This window comes from Maylandia zebra, linkage group LG6 (genome assembly GCF_041146795.1).
Source record: "Maylandia zebra isolate NMK-2024a linkage group LG6, Mzebra_GT3a, whole genome shotgun sequence".
Lineage (NCBI taxonomy): Eukaryota > Metazoa > Chordata > Actinopteri > Cichliformes > Cichlidae > Maylandia > Maylandia zebra.
In genome coordinates this window covers 20604264-20625547 of record NC_135172.1, presented here as the reverse complement: position 1 = coordinate 20625547, position 21284 = coordinate 20604264, and the positions used below count along the sequence as shown (strand labels likewise).

General features: G+C 40.9%; 1 protein-coding gene across 6 annotated transcripts; it reads right to left on the bottom strand.

Annotated features, from left to right (window-relative positions):
* Positions 1–1722: 1722 nt before the first annotated feature.
* uso1 (USO1 vesicle transport factor) lies at positions 1723–20759 on the bottom strand. 6 transcript variants are annotated; one of them, XM_076884844.1, is made up of 27 exons: positions 20516–20759; positions 18804–18890; positions 18166–18230; positions 18009–18085; positions 17697–17708; positions 17386–17439; positions 16046–16146; positions 15857–15959; positions 15707–15762; positions 15478–15598; positions 15165–15343; positions 14921–15061; positions 12989–13077; positions 12747–12901; positions 12435–12640; positions 12286–12306; positions 8728–8838; positions 8432–8550; positions 7922–8103; positions 7698–7819; positions 7463–7601; positions 6099–6265; positions 5521–5586; positions 4961–5059; positions 4774–4878; positions 4425–4640; positions 1723–2738 (listed from the first exon to the last, which is right to left on the bottom strand). In XM_076884844.1, the coding sequence occupies exons 1-27, from the start codon at positions 20579–20581 to the stop codon at positions 2703–2705; spliced, it is 2895 nt and encodes a 964-aa protein (XP_076740959.1). In that variant the 5' UTR covers positions 20582–20759; the 3' UTR covers positions 1723–2702. The 6 variants fall into 6 exon arrangements, with proteins under 6 accessions (XP_076740959.1, XP_076740957.1, XP_076740958.1 ...); XM_076884842.1 differs by having other exon boundaries at positions 1723–2713; XM_076884843.1 differs by lacking the exon at positions 12286–12306 and having other exon boundaries at positions 1723–2713.
* Positions 20760–21284: the final 525 nt, after the last annotated feature.

Below are 21284 nucleotides of genomic sequence, written 5' to 3'. Positions count from 1 at the left end.
CGATCCATATCACGGTGTTTGCATAGATCATTTATGCTTTATGTTAAGTGTGTGTGTATGTGGACATTATATAAACTCTGCTTACTAACAGTTACACTGCACAGATGTTGATTAATGTAAGTTAAGGTAAAAGCTAAACAATCTCTAAAGCCTAGTGGTGAGAGAAATTGAAAGCCAGATCAGTTATAATTGCTTATATGGAAAATTTAAAGAAACAGAAAGAAAGAAAAAAGGGATGGATGCCATGTTGTGAACAGGTCTGCCACACATTTTCATTTCAGGGTTTTTATTGCCCCCCAGCGGTGAAACTGCGCTATTACAGAAGCCGTATCAATCATAACCTTTACACATGTTAATGTTTTAAAATGATTATATTATACAGAAAAAGATAATCGGTAAGTAAAATATTAAATACACAGAAAAAATAATTTTGATACATGTCATTAACAGTCAGCTAGTAATAAATAAAAGTCATGAGTAATTCATGCTGCTTTCACTATGGCACCTCAGTCATGGCTTCGTCTGCCTTAATTGGCTTACTTTTAACCAGCATGTGCTTCAAGCAAGTTTTAAATTTCCTGTTTTATAGTTTGTTGTTCTTTGTTTCAGGAAAATCAGCCCTGACATGTGACTCTCCAAATACTTCTCTGCTTGCACCAATTTCTAATATTTCAAGCAACTGTTGTAGAGGCAGGACTTTTAACATTTTAATAATCCTTGTGTATTGCTGTGAAAAAGCATTTTCCTCCTTCCTTCCTAAACTATGATTTAATGTATTGAAGGCAGAAAAATCCTAATCTAAGTGATTTCTTGATTCAGCAAGACTGACAGTAATCAGGCCCGAGTGTGGTTAGTGAAACTGAACTCAGCTTTCAAAGGTGTGAAAACAGGTGTGGGTCACTATCAGCCAAGGTTGTTGGCTGATAGTGTGCTAACTGAGCAGGGCTGTGTGAAAACATGGGACTGTAGCTAAGGTCCCATTCTGTTTTCAACAGTTTAATAACATCAAGTGTGAACTTCTCCCACAAACGTCATCATAAACATGCGTCATGGTGGATTTATGTCAACAGGAGTGTGCCATTAAAGTGAAGCTTGTTTATTAACGTTTCCAAGGTAACTGGAAATCCAAAATATTTTCCTCAACCTAATTAAATGCAGTTATGACAAAGCATTATGTATCATTAAGAGTTTGGTGCTTTGTATGTATGGCATTAAACAAGAAGCGACTCCCTGATTCACTAACAGTACATGCAAACATATCTGTGAGTAATTCAACTGAGTCATGGGGTGTACTCAGTCACAGCACTGTATAATTGTGGATACTTTTTTCACAACTATGTTTATTAATAGTGTGCTTTATTATAATTTAGTTTGCAGTTTCACCAAGCTTTCATTATCAATTTTACTCCAGTCACACAAAGCCAGGCAGGATTTCAACTAAGCAACTAAACTCAGAAAGCATTTCATTTCAAAATATTATATTTGTATTTATTTTTATTCAACAAACATGGTGGTTCCTTCTTTCATGAATCAGGAGAACATGTTTGAAGCATCCAAGATGCAGATTTTATAGTCCACCTGTAGTTTCAGCACGGCGCCCCCACATCATCCCATTGTTAAGCTGTTTCCATATCAGAAATCCTTCTGAACTCTCTTTCACATCTTTTATCGATTCACAAGTTTTTCACCAAGGGAAATGAACAGTGTTTAGCAGAAGACGCGTGAGGGTACAATAGTTTATTCTCAGTAAATGTACGATGTCCCGCCATGCCTCCTTTTCAGGTTTTAGTGACAGACACTAATCATTTAGTGTTATTAATTTGGCATGAAAACATTCAGCGTGAACTTTTTTTTTTTTTTTTTAAACACTTGAATTTAAAAAAAACAAAAACCTAACAGCCAGGTCTTATTGTGGATTTAGTAAAATTTAATTTATCTACAATTATTCCTCCATATAGATAGATTCTTTATTCATTTCAATGTCGCTCTTAAAGTGATAAGTTACACAATATCATACAGAAGCTGGATGCCAGTATTGGACAAAAAGTTGCAAAAATATTTGTCTTTTTTGTCTCTTTACATCTTTTCCATCAGTGTTTTGCAGCATATTGCAGAGCAGTCGGTGAAATGGAACAACTGTGACGCTGAACTCGAACTGATCGGGGGGCGAAGTGCAGGTGACGCCAATGCTGCAGGTGCTTGTACTGGTGAGGGCAGCAGTGCAGGATGGGGAAAATGAGAATGCATTGTGACACATTTTAAATCCACTTCTGCAAATTCTCCAGATGTGTTAAATTTAACTTAAGGGTTTTTCTGTGATTAGGAACTATGTGACAGTACATTAGAAAAACAAAACAACTAATAAAATCCATCACAAACTGATGGTGAATGCAGCAGAGATGAATACACTGACATATTTAAACCTCTCAGCCGTCGCTGAAAATTGAGTTTTTGGAAAGAACATCGTCATCTTGAACTAAAAATGTCCAAAAACTAACGCATACATGTGTTGGAGTAAAGAAGAAGACAGCATGGCAGCCCGGACGAGAAACTGCTTCCATATTTTAGTCCTACTCAGTTTCTCAGGTGCGTTTCTGCAGAGTCTTTTCTCTCCTTTTTCTCCTTTCACTGATTTTCTCTAGTCCTCATCTTCATCCTCCTCATCATCGTCGTCTGTCTGGTCCCTGGTGTCGAGGTCATCTTCATCTTCCACCTGCAAGGAAAGGGTCACAGTCTAACTAAAGCAGACAGACGAAACAGAACTGAGTGGTTCGCACTTACGTGTTTGCATCTATTCCTCTGTAACTATTAAATAATTACTCACTGCTAAAGCTACCATGACAGCAAACAAGCTTTAATGATACTTAGTTCAAGACTAGACACTAAAATCTTGCTGGGTTTTTTTTTTGTTTGTTTGGCAATGAAAAATAAGATGAATGACTAAAAAGAGTCAATTCCAACCCCTATAGGCCACAATCACACAGGCTTTGAGACCACAAAGCAGACACAGGTCACTGGAGACAACCTGTAGTCTCCAACCAGTTGGTGAGTGGTTGCTGTAGGTTGCTCACAGTTGATAGTGGGGGGGAAAAAAAAAACAAGAAAACAACAACAGGTGCATAAAGTTAACCAGTGCTGCACCACAGATTGCGGTGGTCACCCGTAGTTTGTGTGTAACCTACAAACACTCATGAATTCCTTGCATGCAAACTGTGGGCTACTGCAACCTGCTTGCAACGAAAATCAATCATAAGAAGACTGCAGCACCCTCTTTGCAGCCATTTTCACTTGGTGACAGCCAGAAACCACTAGCCAACCAGTCGGTGAATAGACATTTTAGTTACCGCTGTCTCGGCATGTGTGACTGAGGCTGCAGTGTGGTCGTTTTTATTTTGAATCCTCGCTAATCAGAATCAACTCACTGTTCATTTATTTAGATCAGACTGAATAATCTGGGGAAAGTTTAGATCAGACTACATACATACTACACTGGGGTAAAAAAAAACAAAAAAAACAAAACAAAAAAAACAAGGGACAGTTTGAAATTTTATACTTAATCCAACTTTTTCTTCTCCAGCACTTTCAAATCCTCCATAACTGGCTATCTAATCAAAACTCTCACAACTGAAAAACATATTTAAGCTATTTTAAAAACTGCAATCAAATCAATTTTACACCAACTGTCATAGAGCCACATCAATATCATGAGATATGTCATAGTTTCAATAACAACACTGTGCTAATTTAATGTCTGTGATACAGGATGTTAGAAACAAGCAGTGTTACCCTGATGTTTGTTCTGTTTTAAGATCGTCCTCTGGAGAATATTCATCAAAGTGCAAACTTGCAAAAGTCTCGTGGCTCATTGTCAGTTCAGCTTGAGACAATTTTCTTTTGGCATAAGAAGGCGTAGGCATAAAGACTTCCAAGAGCCTACGGCTACCTGAGGGGACCTGGTGAACCAAACTGACCTGGGATCTCTGCTGGATGTTACTGGTCATCTTTCTCTCCTCTCACTCAAAACTTTTAAAGAAAATTCTCAACCTTACTGCTGGAGGTTGTTGGGGCTGCGTGTTTTACTAGCCTGAGAACAAAACTAGAGGTAAAAGGCTGAAACAGCAGCTCCACCTCATGTGGATGTTCATTTTCTCTGTGACACCCATTTTCCTGTATGACAATACTAATGCAGGGAAGTAATCAGTCCCAAAATCTGCTGGGTGTCCCGTTAACAAAATATTCCTAAAATTAACAAAAATATTCATATTATTTAAATGTGAGGCTATTAGATATTTCATAATTTCTACTGTTGAATTTTAGTGGGCTGAACTAATTTGTTCCTTATGTTTGGATAAACGAGGCAGATTGGCAGTGAAAACTATACATTTTATACTGGTGATTTTAGAAAATGCTAATAGCTTTCCTACCGTCTCTCCCAGCTGTTTCAGTCTCCACTTCAGGTTGGTGATCTTCTGGTCTTGGTCTGCCAACAACATCAGCAGGTCATCCTGCTCCTTCTTGGACTCCTGGACGTCAGTTTGCAGCTTCTCCTTCTCCGTCTGCAGGATGGCCACCGTGCTCGTAGTTGAATCCAGCCGCTTCTCCAGCTCCGCCCGGCTCTCCGACAGGTTCTTTACCTCTGCCTGAGCCGCAGAGTGAGAGGAAGGAGACGGGAGAGAGGGAGTTAATATATGAGAAGTCCAAGCTGAATGCAGTATAAAAACATTACGGTAAATGAGGGTCAAGTGATTTAGAGGATCACATATTCTCACGCACCTTTAGTCTCTCCATCTCAGACGTCTGCGCTCCCAGCCTGCTCTCCAGTTCAGCCATCTTTGCAGCATCTAATGAGCTGTCACTAGATGGGAGTGTGTCAGAGCACTGAGAGAAGCCAGAGAAAGGTTCATTAGTTTTAAACAACTTCAGCAAATCTATGTCAAATTGATCTTCTCATGATTTTTACCCCGACTTCAGCTCTTCTGAGCAGGTCTTGTCTCTCCATCTTCAGCTGGCCGATTTCTGTTGACTGGGACTGAACTTGACTTCTTAAAGCCTCCAGTTCCTGCAACACAGCACACATTCAGCACATGTACAAAATACTAACACCCGATCTGATTAATGCCTCCAGGTTAACTCTGGTGACATATATAATTCTTATTGTGAGAGAAAATAAAGGTAATCCGAGTACAAAGTCTGTGTCCCAGAAGTCCATCCCGTCCTAAAACCACTAATACTCTACAGCAAGCTGTAGCGCTGCACTTCCTGAGAGGTTCTTCAGGCTTGAGTCACACCCTCTTGCATACATGTAAACATCATAAATCATCTTGAATATTTATGTCAATAAAAGTGAAAATAAAACGGTACACTTAAAGATTTACCTCTCTGTTAGTCACAAGAGTAATTCGAACACTTATTTAGTGACAAAACAAGCATTTGCCTCATGCGCTTAACCTTTTGAAACATTTTTAGCAAACAGGGGGTTCAAAGGAAAAGCAGGGACAGGTGTGAAGTGATGAATCCCACCTGGAGCAGCTCTGTGTCGTCTGATCCTCCTGCTGGACCCTCTGCTGTCTGTGCAGCTCCTGATTTCTACAGTTACACAGAGTTAAAACATTATGCAGTCACTTTCACTCCAGATACAATATGTAACTATGTGATTAACCCAAATACAGACATGAAGCAGTTTTTAGAAGCTCCCATATCCAGATATGTCAAAGTTTAAACGTAAAGGTTTCTTTGTGTCTTTGGATTTGGATTGCATGTTTATAGTTGCAGTAGTGTTTTCTGGTTGATCTTCGTCGTCTAATTTATTCTACAGGTGTGGTTTAAACATTATAATGATATAATAAGTGTTAATTCTAAAATAAGACATAGAAAGCAATGTATCAGTCCAAATCAATTGATTAATCTCTGGTGGTTGTATAGAGTCCACATTGCTCCCCGTGTGTCAGTCAGCTGTTTGGAGGACTATTTTGCCTACAGTTGTTTTACACCAACAAACGCATCAAAACAGCTTTAAAACATCTCTCTGGAATCAGCCCCCAGAACAACAATGCCAGTACACACAGACTTAAAAAGAAAAGAAAAAAAAAGATACTAACCAGGCTGCTGATGAGAGCATCTTTGTCACCAAGTTGTGTTTGAAGTAGCGAGTGCTGTTTGCGGAGCTCCTCCACCTCCTCTCTGAGCTGGGTCAGCTCTTCTGTCTGCAGCCCGTTCACCTGAGAGCCGTCTCCCTGGCTGTTGGACTGACCCTGGTTCTCTTTAGCTGAAGTTAGAGCACAAACACTCAGTTTAAGTGTTAACAACAGCAATACTGATGCTGATGTTATCCCTAAATCTACAATCCTGAGCTGATTTAAGGCTCAATCACGCTGGAGTAAAAATGGGATAGCAACCTTCTCGTGAGTAGAAGGAGGGGGAAGCTTGGTGGTTTACTGGTGACTGCATTGAAATCTTTGCATTTAGCAACCAACTGCTAGTAGTTGCAGCAACTATCTGGCCATTGTGACCACTGTTAATCCAAAGGTTAAAGCAGCCTGTCTCCAAACAATCATGGCCTAATTTGGACTGACTGTAAACATTCTTAGACAGATTGACAAAGGTTTGGAAATAACTGTCATCTAATTTATCAACAGACCACTTACTAACACTTTGCAATCAATTTGACTCTGTGCTCAAGTCAGTCTCTCTGCAATATGGGACAAGTCAGCTACATCAGAGCAGGGTAGGTGAGCCTATGTCATCCATCCACCCTCTTCAGCTTATCTAAGTAAGGGTCACAGGGGGAGTCTTTCCCAGGTACCTTAGGGCGACAGGAAGGGTACACTCTGTACGAGTCACCAGTCTGTCGCAGGGCTAACACAGAGAGACTCGCACACTCACATTCACACCTATGGGAAATTTATAATCACCAGTTAACCTAACCCCACTAACTGCATGTCTTTGGACCACTGGAGAAATCCAGAGTACCCAGAACCCAGCATGGGCATAATTTTGCAGTTAAATCGCCGTCCTGCAGCAGCTACATCACCATTTGTGAATAAACCTCTGAATTTCAGTCTCCTATCTAAGAGGTTCTGGCTGAACTCTGATTCTAAGTAACAGGCTAGAGATACTCAGCTTTTACATGTCTGTGAGCTACAAAATTTCATTTTAACATTTTGTTTATGAAACAAAGTAAATTGCTCCTATGAAACGTGGCTGTGTGCGTGACGGTCTCGCACAATTTGATATAAAACAGTATCTGGGGATGTTGCTGCACATCCCTGTCGCTCTATTATCTGAGCAAGGGGGCAGTAAAAGCTTAATGTGCCCGCCGGAATGAGGTTGATAGGATTAAAATCCTGCATGTCAGTCCCTCATTTCTCATTCATTATGAGAAAATGTATTTTAAATGAACTAAATCTCTATATTTTATGTATCTAAATTCACACCACACACACAGCCGATGAGGTGCACCCACCTAATTTCAGCTTGAGGATGTTGTACTGGTCTTTGTGCTGCAGGATCTGTGACTGCTGCTGGGTGATTGTAGCCTGCAGCTGTTCATTCTGGGAGGTCATGCATGCCACCTGCTCCTTCAGCTCCTGAAGCTGAGCGTCCTGAGGATCATGTGATCAAAAATTAATCTGTCAGCAGGAGAGTATATCAAACTGAACAAACACAACATGTAACAAAATGAAAATTGTGTTATTTACCTGCTCTCTGATCAGCTCTTTATACTGAGTCACAATGTTGTCGTGCTGCTCTAATGTCTTCTTCACCTCCTCTTCCTTCTTCTCCTCCTCGCTAGACTTGTGAACTGCTTTGGTTATCACTCCTGTGGAAAAGTAGGGAGAAGAACATAACTCGTTAGGCCAACTGAAACTCTGCAATAGTTCTCTTAAACTGTTCTTGTTAGGATGAATGTGACGGGACTGACCTTCCAGTTCTTTGACCAGCTTGGTAAACTCATGATCGAACAACATCTGCTCTGGAGACGGGAAGACGGGCTGCGGCTTCTGAGCCGCCCGCGAATACAGTTCATGTTTGGTGATGAAGCACAGCTTCTCTACAAAGTTTTCCTTTCCGATCCGCTTCTCGATGAGCTGCTTTAGCTTCTCTCTGAAGAGGAGAGAGCACAGTAGCTTTGTCACAATATTAAACAGATTTTTATTTGTTTTAAATTTGTCAAATCAGGGGACAAAGACACCACATTTAAACAATGTACCTCTCATTTAAACACTTTAGATACACAAATGATGGATATATATCAGCTGAAATGATGAAAATCTGATTTGTGAAATGCATGTAATCTATATTTTTTTAACTTATCACCATAATAATGTGTTTACTTGTGTGTATACTGAGTATTGTTGTCGTTCTGTCACCAAAAATGTTAGGTAAACCTAATTATAGCATGCACATGTTTGAGTGAGTGAAAGAGATTTACTTGGTATAGTTTTCCAGCGAGTTGTCGTTATAATAGATGCAGATGCCGAGAAGCAGCGCACACAGGCCCTGCACCAGCCTCTCGTCCTCCCCCAGGTTCTCTGAGATCTGAGCGGTCAGCTACAAGAGTCAGTGTCAAGGACTCATCCAAGTAAAGCTGCACATTTTAAGTAAGACTGAATGAGAGGTTTTAACCTAAACACAAAATCAAACTGAATAAAAGAAAAAAGCATAATAAATAACTTGTTTACGAGGCATTAAGAACCCTATGAAGTAGTAAAACTGACAAAAGGATACAAAAGGAACATTTTCTTGATTGTGCAGAAAGTGCGTAACGGCAATCGGACAGTTGCTGATCCATGTACACAGCAGCATGAGGAGGCCCACCCTGGTCTGCACTTTACTGCCCTGCAGAGAAAAACAACAAGACAGAAGGAGAGTCAACGTGTTTCTGTAGAACTACAGTGACACTTAGAAACACAAAAACACGATGCTACACGACAAAAAACACAGAAAAGAGAGTCAGACTGAATCCTCATCACATTTAAACGTGACTGGGAATAGTTTAGAGGTTGGATCCAGATTACTTAACCAATTAACGTATCTAGTAAGCAGCCATTTCATCAGAGCATGAGCGGAGTATAGATGTTAGCTCTAAAATGGTAAATTACATTAAAAAAGAAGCATTGGATTTGCTGGTACAGCAACAATTAAGCATCCCTATCAGTGGAAATGGCGAAGTTAAAACAATGCATGTCCTTTTCTGGTCAATAAAAATAAGGAAATGGTTAAAGTAATCCTTCAACACATGTCATACATTAGTGGTTAATGAGGTTATCATAAGGACAGTCAAAACAAAAACATTAACATATTTAGACTGAGGTTAGATTTATCAGAGCAAGCAATCCTGTGATAATTACTAAAAAAAATGTAAATAAATAAAATAACTACATGATCAACAATAAAATCAGTTTGCTTTGAAAATAATTGATTGCAAAGTGTTATGAAACTGCAACGGAAACTTTCTCATTTCCAGCTGTCAGCACATGCAAAGCAAACCCCGCTAAATGTGCTTTTCAGGATTTTTTTTTTTAATGACATAAATTATTTCATTATTATTAAAAGAGCTTAAAGATCTTTAAAAGAGCTCAATGTGGATTTCTTTTTTCCTTCTTTATAAAAAACGTCCCTCAAATGCGCACATTTATGGGAAACTGATGCCAGCGAGTGGATATGTCATCTCTATCACTGAAAGGAAGACAGGATGATTTTCATGGAGTTGGAACATGAGATGATGAAAAACAACAGTGTGACGCGGTACGGAGATGAGCAAAAACCTGTTAAGTTTAAATTGTGGCTTAAGACTGCCAATCAACAGGTGCATTAACACTTAACGCGCGACATGCTTTTAAGAAAGGAGCTCTCTGAGTAAGCAGTGAAGGTGTGGATAAAAACTAATCAGCATTCAAAACTATAAAAACTTACAAAAATCACCTTTTCAGCTTTTGTCTCCAAATGTGACGCAATGCAAAATAAATAAAATGAAGAGGAAAACAAAAGAAAAGACAATGACCACCACAGGCGTCAACTGAGCACACATTGGCCTGGTCTCTACAAAGACGTCATATGTGTGTGGGGGGCACTGATGACCATTAACACTTGAGACATTGCTGAAATTGACTTATGTAAAGCAAATGCTGTGTGACACAGCTTCATAATACAAAATAATCTTAGAGGAAACATTTCCACTTCTGTATCTCTTCCAGGAAACCACCAACACAACACATCACATCAAGGCACAGCTATCCAGTTACAACTGTCTAATGGGCTGCACTGCTGCCAGCCTGAGACTGGAAGTCAGAAGAGGTGTGGCTCGTATGAATGTGTGTTTTTAAACACAAAGCTGCACACTGCATATGCCTGACACAAAGACATCTTCTTCACAAGTATGAGCCACTGTCAGAGATCTTAATTCTGTTCTAGACAATCGGTGACAAAAATCTGTTCGCTACCTAGAATCCAAATCACATTTGCAGATTTTAGTAGACAATGGTTGCCCCACGCAAGCAGTCGGCAACCACTGGCTGCCAGGGAAAAAGGTCTATTTGTCAATTGGATGGCAAGTTGTTGCTGGGTGTTTCTGTGAAATTGTTTACTAAAGCATCATTACCATAATCCTAGAAAATAATCAGTTACCCCCCCAGCCAGGACAACAACCCCCCTCCCCCAAAAAAAATAAATAAATAAATAAAAATACTTATTCCACAATAGGTTGGTGAGTAGCAGCTGACAGGCACATTAGGGCAAACTAGTCATGAAGAGACTGATTTAGACTCCTGCACAAAATCTATGTTGTAACCAGAAAACCCTCTTAACCCTTTGCTGCACTCTTCCACTTCACTGAGTAGTTTGGGTACATCAGCTGCCTTGATCCGATGTGTAGTTACATTTATCGGGAGGTACACGTCAGCTGTCATGGAAGGTTACAGTGTAGGTTTACAACGGGGTTTCCGGTTCGTAAGTTATGACATAGATTTTCTGCAGAAGTCTACATGATGAAGCATAACAGTCCTGTACTGATAACCTCCTTTGGTCACTAGCATGCCACTATAACTTGTCAGCAAGCAATTAGGTTAGTCGATGATGGCCTTCAAGCCTGAGTGACTGAAGCCTTAGCCACTTTACACTTGAGCACAATCCTAGATTTGTGGTTCCATCTCACCCACACTTATGAACAAGATCCTGAGATACTTGAATAACACTAAAATGGGAAAGCAAACCTGCAGGAGTGCCCTCTACAGTTTTTAAACGGAGCACCAGGGCCCACCAGACAGCACATGCTCATACCAGCTGCCTTAGTTGAACAGTTTTCACATGTTCGTCAGGCTGGATATCAGGTAATGGAGGTTGGATGCAAATGTCCGTCGCAGACACATAACAATGTGGCTCTTGCACAAACTACCTAACCACGCTGAGGGTTTTCATTAGTGATAATAATTCTGAAACATGAAATGATTTCACTTCCTCTTTTACAGGAGGTGACCGTCAAGCTCTTGGTAGGAAACTTGAGCACACCATCAAGGCTTAGAGGTTGTGAGTATCCAAAGACCAACCTCAGGCCTCAAGCAATAGGAGCTCAAAGTACGTTTATCTTTATCAAGTTGTTTCACAACAGATAAGTACCAGCAGTAATTTGGAGCCTTTCAGCAGCATGAAGTTAGTTTTTAAATCTGTTTTGGTACCAAGGTTATGTTTTACAAGGCCTCTTTGATCCCATTATTTAGGATTTCCAGTTCAGAAATATCTGAACCCAAAGGAAGACATAAAAATCATACACAGTCCTATAAATCATCTGCCAGTTTTGCTGTGCGCCATGCAGGACAAAAAGCAGTGACAGTCACTCACTTGAACAGGAGAAGGCCCAAAAGTTGCTGCAGTACTCACTTCCTGAACAAACAGATAAGGGCTTGCAGCACAGCAAACAAAGTTCAAAGTTTAAAGTAGGTGTCAGGATGATAGCACCAGAGATAAACAATTAAAAACAGCCAATGTGTCCCTTTTCTCTGAACCTCTCGGGTGTCCACTTGTGTACTTCCCCACAAGCCCCTGGTGAAAACACTGACAGCAACCACATCTTACAGGTGTGTGAGGAGGAGTTCACTTGTGTGTCACCCTAATGAGGAAGCGCTGGGTCAAAGCTTTCAGTTAGGGACAAAGATCGGGTAGTAAAGAGTTATAAGGAAGCAAGATCCCCCAACAAGTGGGCCAACAAGACCCCTACTACAACTGCCAAGCCAAAAACATAACACAGACAGGTGCCACCCAAACACTCACACACAGGTACACTTTACTCACCCGCCGGACGATCTTATCACCCTGCAAAACCACAATAATGTGACACTGTTCTCTTCACTGTGATCGACAATAGTGCTGTTTTAAGAAACCTATGGCAAACGGAGACACACAGCCTATCAGCACGCTCCTCTGTATCATCATTGCCCTACCTGGGAAAGGATGTTGGTGCACTGCTGCAGCAGAGACACAGGGGGCTTGCCCAGGCTGGTGGCAAGCTGAACCCTCAGCAGCTGCTCTTTCTGGGTGAGGTTGTCCTGCAGGGCATGAGCTAAGGCCACAGCAGCACACCAGTTTGAAAGAGAGTCTGCTGAGAACAGGCCTCCACACAGCAGCTGTCCTGCAGAGATGGAATTGGCTAAAAGGCAGAAAAAAGTGAGCTATTAAGCACTTAAAACAGTGTGAACCATCTAAAAGCACAGACCACATGTTATTTATTTATAGGACCTGAAACTGTTACTGACCATCAATGGTGGAGGGCAGCAGTGTAGCAACTATCTCCCCCTGGCCTTTCTGGTTTTTATAGAGGAAACACTGAAAACAGTAAAGGACTGCACAGCGAAGCACAAATGGTTGTCTCTCGTTCACCATGGACATGAGCAGCACCACAATGGCTGGTCTGTGGGGACATGAAGAAGAGAGGTCACCATAGGATTTAGATGGATAAAGGCGATTTAACAGGTCAGTCCACTGGTTGTGTTTTTACCTTGGTGGGTTTGATGGAGCGTTGACAGAAGCAAAATAGTCCTGGTTGACCTGAGAGCCTCTGATAACCTCTGAAACTGTGTTGATGGTCTGAAAGAAAGCATCCAAATCAAAGTCACGATCATTAATCTGCATAAGCTCACTGCTGAGCAACAAAAATTCTCTTTTTTCAGCTTTGTTACTCTAAGTATCATGACATATCAAACCAGTTTCCATGTCGAAGTGTCTCCTGCAATGCACAAAGCTCCCATCTTTTTAATTTGATGCATTTTTTTTCCCCAAATGTCAATCTGGACCTTTCTAGATTTTAATTAGCCCCATACAGAGGCATGTCTTTAAGCTTTAGACACTCCCAGTGTACCCTAAAGTCTCTGGTCTCACAGTATCCCAGACACAAAATATAAATCACTGTCTGGCCGACCAAGATTTCAGTGTGGACATTGATCTTAGGATAATAACTATTTGTCAGCAAACAATTCAAGCCACACCACTGCTATCCTCATTGTGGATGGGATCCTCCCAGCGCTCTTGTTCGAAGTCATTTTAATTTTTGGTTTTCTTCCTCCAATATGATTACATTTGTCTATCAATGAGTCACCCGCAGCCGCTTTACTTTACTGACCGACCCAAAACATAACATGTTTTTCAGGAGAATTTAAACCCTTGTCCTAAATGCAGCTGTGCTGATGCATGACATGAAGGAAAGTATTGGACCACACCTCTTACTGTCTGAGGTTGTAGTCTGTAGCACGGGGTCCCCACAAGGAACAGTACTCGGCCCTTTCCTCTTAACCCTGTACACTGCGGACTTCAGTTATAACACGGACACTTGCTATCTCCAGAAGTTCTCAGACGACACCGCCATTGTGGGTCAGGTGTCGGAGGGAAATGAACTGGAATACAGGGGGTCATCAAATACCTCTTTGCATCAATGCCAGCAAGACGAAGGAGCTGATGATTGACTTCAGCAAAAAGCCAGCCCCTATTACACCAGTGAACATCCAGGGTTTGGACATTGAAACAGTGGAGGAGTATAAATACCTGGGTGTTCACCTCAACAACAAACTGGACTGGCCCACAAACACAAATGCACTTTACAAAAGGATCTAGAGTCGTCTCCACCTGCTATGGCGGCTGAGATCCTTCGGGGTGAACAGGCCACTCCTAAGGAAATTTTACGACACTGTGGTGGCGTCTGCTATTTTCTATGCTGTGGTCTGCTGGAGTGGTGGAATGGCAGAGAGGGACAGGAGGAACCGCAACAAACTGGTCAGGAGGGCCAGCTCTGTCCTGGATTCTCCGCTGAAGTCCATCGAGCAAGTTGGGGAGGGGAGGATGTTGTCTAAGGTAACATCCATCACGGACAGTCCCTGCATGAGACTGCACTCGTTCAGCAGTAGACTTTTACACCCAGAGTGTAGGAAGGAGCGCTACCGCAGGTACATTCTTACCAGCAGCTGTCAGACTCTATAATGCAGCTTAACATTCTTTTGGTCATCTTACTCACCAGCTTGTTTGTTTACTGTACATTTTATACATGTCTCCGTACAATTTTTCTATACATATTCTGTACATTGTTACCTGTACATACCTGTATATACGAACTTCGGTTGCTTATGTTTATAGGACCACCTTGTGTCTTCCTTTTATATTTTATTTTCCCTTGCTGTAAGAGTTCTGTAACACCGAAATTTCTCATCCGTGGGATAATAAAGGTTTATTCTATTCTATTTGAATTGATGTGTTTAGGTTCCACTGCCATTGCTGTATAAACCATACAAACATAAATGTTAGGACCTCTCTGAATTCGAATGTGATACGTTTTAACCTCTCAGACATGCCTCAGCACTTGTTTGCTGTGAGAACTAAAGAAGCTTTTGAATGCTTCAATGGCTAATGGTCCCAGACTTAACGAGCGGGTTGTTGTGATTACCTCAGTGAGGATGTCTGCAGGGACACCAGTGGCCATGAGGATGGTGCACAGCTGCTGCAGTAGGCCACACTGGAACATGGACTTCTGACAGCTGGCTGTAGCTCCAGGAGAGTTCACTGGAGACACCATGACTCGCACCAGCTGGGATTACAACATTATTTAACAGTTATTTAAGAGTTTTAACAAATAATATTCAGCTGTTTTTAATTAGTACTTAGATCAAGATAACAATTAGATATATTACCTGCAGCATGAGATGAAGGTTTGTGACCTTTTGTGCAGACCAACCAGAGTTATCATCACCAACCTCGAACCAGGGCTTCATTCTCTGGATGTAGGAGCCTTCTTTAAAGAAGTTCTGGTTGGAGCTGTTGTTCTTTAGCAGGTTGAGGAGAAGAAGCAGACAATCCTCTACCACAATACCTGCACACAAGAAAGAGGACAGATGTCAGGACATATCACAAGCCAAAAAAACCACCAAAAAACCCCCACTGTGTTTAGAGAAAAGAGGTAGGATCGTATTGTTCAGTAACAATTCTGTGTAAAAATCAATTTACCTCCATCGCTGCTGCCTTCTTCTGTGATGATATCTAGGAGGCGTTCAAACGCATTCTCAAATGCCACAATTTTCTGAATGGCAGCGTTGCTTTTAGTCAGCTGTTGAAGTAGCAACAAGCCCTGATGGTGGCAGAAAACAAAATGTCACAGACTCAAACAGACCTCTACTCAACACTCTGTTTCAAAGGGGTTCAAATACAGTGTAATACAAAACGTAAGTGTGCTTACATCATTGCGAATTACTTCTCTGGAGTCTGCCAGCAGGTCCATCAATCTGGAAACACCTGTGAGAGTAAACAGAAACAAAAAATGTTGCTGTTAAAGCAATAAATTCCCGACGTGACAAAGTTCGATATAATGCAGAGATAAGAAACTCACCCATGGGGCTGACCAGAATAATACCCTGGATCTGTGGACCCTGGTTCTTCAGCAGAGCAGTTAGCAGCTTCACTCCGGGCCACCGTACATGAAAGTCAAACTCCTAAAAATGCAGAAAAGCATCAGATGGGGGTCAGGAAAAATTTAACAATACAGAGTTTCTGCTGCTGGATCAAAACCACTCTGTACCTCCAGCAGAGTGAGGAGCAGGGTTACGTGCTCAGGATCCTGGACGAACGTGTCTGTAAACTGGAGGCCGAGGTCGTCTGCCTGCTTCTGTGCGTTCTCATCTGTGAAGCGAGATTGAAAATGAGTCACCGTCTCAGGAGTCATCCATGAAAGTGTGTGGACCCAGCTGGTTTGTTCATATAAATCAGCCTGAGCAACACAGCAGTGAAGCTCACATGTATAACTTCAATTACCAATGACGAGCGACTTTACAGGTACCATGACAATGAGAGACGCGCTCAGGGTGACAAATGTGAACAAACCAGGAAGACAAGAGAGGCTACACACAGGAGAGGACAGCAGGGTTACCGCCAAAGGAAGTGTATTCTAAGCCCACAGTGATAAACAGTTAATTAGGGATGAGTGCAGCACTTTAAAGCAAAGAACTGAAAATAAATGGATGCTTTTCCCAGCTAAGGATCCATTACCGAGATTACAAAAAGAGTGTTCTTGTCTACTTTTAGTGGTATGACTTTATGCAAACAGCTATTGCCACAAACAGACTCAATAAAAGCTTCTACCCACAGGTCCTCATATATGCCTCCTGACTGAAAAACTGATGATTCACTCCCACTTTTAACTGTAGTAGAGCAGGTCGCTATATGCTGCTCTGACTTCATTTTAGATTTTAGCTGCTAAACTATTTTTCATTCTTCCTGCAACACTAACAATGGAGATCATTGATTAACATTAGTTAACTGAGATAAACTTATCTTAGTTAATTAATTAGTTAGTTAATATACATTAAATTTCAAGGTGGAGCACCTGCAGACAATAGCTTAACACTTTAGCTTCTTGCAGCTTATTGTTTTGGTTCCCTTGGTCCATCTTTACTGGTTTATTTTGCTCTAAACAAAGTTTTCAGCACCAGTTGGCTGTTGTGTTTAATGAAAATGCTCTGAAAAACCACAACGCATACTACCTGACAGCAGAAAGACACAGAGACAGGCTGCTGATGGCAATTGAAACCAAATCAGAGCTAAAAAGTAAATCACTACTGCCAGGTAGATAGAAATCTCTCTAGTTTTGCCCCCATGTACAATAATTGGTATTGGTATAACAACAACAACAACAACAACAACAACAACAGTGCAAAATTACTGAGGTATTAAAATGTGATGTGAGGGGAAAAAAAAAAAAAAACAGCCAGAAGATGGGGCGTAATGAAACATTAGTGAAGCATTCTTGTCAACACCAAAGTGCCTTCCTGTTTATTTTCTGGTGCCCTCTAATTTTAGTGAAGTTAGTTATAACTAGTTAGCACTAAAGCTACTGCACAAAGGCACAGTTTGAGTACTGACCAGGCACAGACACATTCTTATGCTTCCCTGAGACAGGGAGAGGGGCTACTGCGTCTGCGAGTGCAGGGAGGAAGACAAGTTCAACGCCTTACCCAAAAGCTAGCATTCATTCCAAGTCCAGCATCAGCTGACAGAGACTTGTTAACCCATGCCATGACAACACCATTTTCATTTATCAGCTTATTTTAATCTTTGCAGGGAATACATTTAAAATGCGCTCTTTTTCAATAACCAAACAAAGGGGACTGTGTGATTCGTAAGTGCCGTTGGTGTTAGAGGGGTTGGCATCATGCACAGTCAAAGAGTTTTACCTTCTGATTCATCTGTAGGTTAAAACATGGAAGAGAAGAGAGAGACGAGAGTCTTTAAATAAAGCAGTCATCATCAGTGTACAGAAGAAGGGAATGCAAACTGACAGCTTTCCATGTTTAACATGAACTGAACTCGTTTACACATGCAAAACAAACATGGGTTTTAAGTCAGTTCAAACCATTTACAGAAGTCTCACAATGAGGAGGAATTCATTTCAATATAGTTAGAAATGTCTTTAGATCAGAGGTTTTATCTTCCAGTTATGAATTCAAGTTAAATTACACATTTTTTAAGGATGTGGGGTGTAATACCTTGTTCTTCCTCCTCATCATTGCAGATTACGTTGTAAAGCGTATCCAAAGCATAGCCGAGGATTTCAGAGTCAGATCTGTTGCATTTGGGAGACAAACATTAGCATGTTTACTGAGCTGTAATCCACAAGCATTACAAGTATGAGTATTAACATACCTGTCAGTCTGTAGTATGTTAATCAAGTGATCCATTGCCTGTGTTCCAACTTCCATTCGATATTTCTAGAAAACATTTAAAAAAAATGCTCATAGGATCGGTAATGCAACCAGAACCTAAAATAAAGGAATTTTAGTTAGAAACATTCTGGATTTCTGTGGCATTTCTTGTGAAATACAGGAAACCTGCACATCTATCTGTGTAGCAGACCAGGACTAACACCCATGTGTGTTAACGTGAAACCCTGTGCCTCTTAAACCCCTTATTCAAGCTCGATAAACTCATTACTCATGGTTGACAGTGCAGCTAATGGCAAAACTGTCAGTGAACAGAAGTGACTTGGTGGAGGTCAGAGATGAGTTCATTTTAATCAGTAGAATGTGACAAACAAGACTTTTAACCAAGGCTACGGATGGCACGTTTATTGCAGTGAGACACAGCAGAAGACATGTGCAGACTGCTTTATGTACATGATGTTAGTGCAGTGATTTCAACTCAAAGTTTCACAGCTCTTCTCTTAAATAGTTTCACTAAAACCTTCAAGAAATTACAATTTTCCAAGGCAAGTTCGGATCCATTTAACTAGCAACTGACTGCATACAGCTTCAGGCCCTTTTAGTTCTCTACTTATACTTTACCTTGGAGAGGGACTTAAGAGCACGGACAGCATCTCTCCGATCTTCTAGAAGTGTGGAGGAGGCAACTCGATCGCACAGCTTCTGGATCTGTTAACGGACATATTATTTTTTAACTATTATTGCCATGCTTGCTGATAATTTCTGTAATTTTATGTCTCTGAAATTGACAGAATTTTTGGAATGTTTTAAAGAGCTGTGGTTTCCAAGTCCCAAGGGTTCTGTGGTGGAGTTGTGAGGAGAAGCAGCAAAAAAAAAAAAAAAAATACAAAAAAATACAAAAAAAAACAAAATACTGTATATAATTACATTTAGCACACACAGACAGCTGACAACTTAAAGGAAAAAACACTAGTATTTCTGAACCCTTTCAAGTTTTGAAATCTTTTGTTTTAATCCAACACCATCTGACAGCTTGTGTCTTAATGTGCACCTTGGTCACTTCAGTAAGATTTACGTATCACTTATGAAAAGGCGCATGTGTGAATGCACGATGTTTCCTGCATCTCAAGTTGCTTAGCTCTTATTACTAAGATGATGAGTCAACACATGTTTAATGGAAACTGCCATGAAAGTCAACTGTGACAGTGTGATAAAGTGTCTAAGTTGTCTGTCTAAAATGAGATCTGGCTGATTGCAAAGGCCACAGAAAATGACTTGCATCGCTCTAATACTCAAACCATTCAGCAATCCTTCATGTCACCCTGGAAGACACCACTCCCATCATGGGATGAAGGTGACAACTTTGTATTGATTTGACGAGACAAAGGGGACAAGTGGACCCAACCCACCCCCCAAAAAAGGCCCACCAGATGCACTTATTGTAGGGAGGTTTACTGCTTTCATTTTCATACAGGTCCTATTCCAAAAGCAAAAGGCGGTCTAAAAATGCACATTTTCTTGGAAAACCGATAAGTTTTACTGCAGCATGGGATGTCGACAAGTCAACAGTAAATTAATTTAACACCTCTAAACACAGAAAGAGCAGTAACAAGGTGGAGAAACAAAACAGAATTTGAGAAAGTTTCTGTTCAAGTGTTTTGTGCATTCTCAGGAGTGACAGCTTTCTCCCTGAGCAGTCACTATACAAAGATCTGATTATATGTGGCTGTCTGCTGCAATTTCAGCAATGTGTCAGGAGATTCCTGCATGGAACACTATGCATGGCTGTCATCAGCTAAAGTACAAAATATTCAGTTATTTTTTTTGGTGCTTTTAAACCAATTGATTAGCAGGCAATCAATACTAAATAGTTCGCTGCCGCCCTACGTACACGACGAGGTCCATTTTTATGTTATACACTAGCTCATTTTACAAGATCGCACTAATATGTTTAGTAGATTTACAGATTAAAGTTAATCAAAACAAAACGCTGACGTGTAAACAGCTGACAGTCCTAACGGGCTGGTCCTTGGTGTCCGTGTCTTTCATGGATTTCTCCATTCATTGTGGCTTCACAGCAGGTTACACACACTCCCACTGCTGCCTGACAGATTAGCCACCTTAGCTCATTAGCCCTCTAACTAGCTCGCTGTCAGTTATTCGCCAAGTGAAAGGTATCTTAGGTATCATCACACATTCTCTTAGGTGTTTGTTATGTGACGGAGCAAAAAATAACTAGTTTAAAAACACAACTCTATCCCCCTGTTCTCAGTTTGTACGGCGCACAGCGGAGAAACGTAAGCTAGCCGCTGCTAGCCCAGCTGCTTTCCTACCGTCTCCGCTCCGGACGGCTGCGGCCCGGCTGCCTGCCCACTTATCACTCCTCTGAAGAAGTTCATCTCGGTGCCGTATTCAGAGCCTCTCTTTCTTCACAAAACACCCCTCTGCCGCCTCTCACTGTGCTCAGTATAATAGACACGTAAGAGAGTACACAATGATATATTTTTTACACTGTGTACACTGACCTATCCCGGAACACTAACGTTTGGGCACTGCGCATGCTCGCAAACGTGGCGATACGTGGCTCAGCAGCAGACCACCAGCCGGTTATTTAAAGGGCAAGAAAACTAATGATTATGCTCTGTGATAGGCAATGCAGCGATAAAATAAACAATTATTATCAATTAAATCTATCATTAGAGGGTTAAAGTTTTTAACTCTCACACAATGTTCAAGTAAAATTGACTGGAGTAAAATGTGTCATTTAGTGCTAAAAAACACAAAGAATACAAATGTCTCTAAATTTTATACTGTTGTACAGGAGCTACAATCCTTTAAACACTGAGTTTGTTCTGAATTAAATTGATCTGTAACTATCCAGGTGGATTTCAGATCATTGTGCCAGTGGGCATCAAATCAAGAGAAATTGTTGATTTCTCAACAATTGTAACAATACAAATGTAAACTTGAAACTGTAAACTGTCGTTTCTGTGTATATGTAGTAGCGATTATGTATGATGCACATAAGGAAAAGAGGTCATACAGAGGTCAGAGGCTGCCTGGCAGATACAAGACGTGTATTAGGGCAACAAGGTGGCAGAG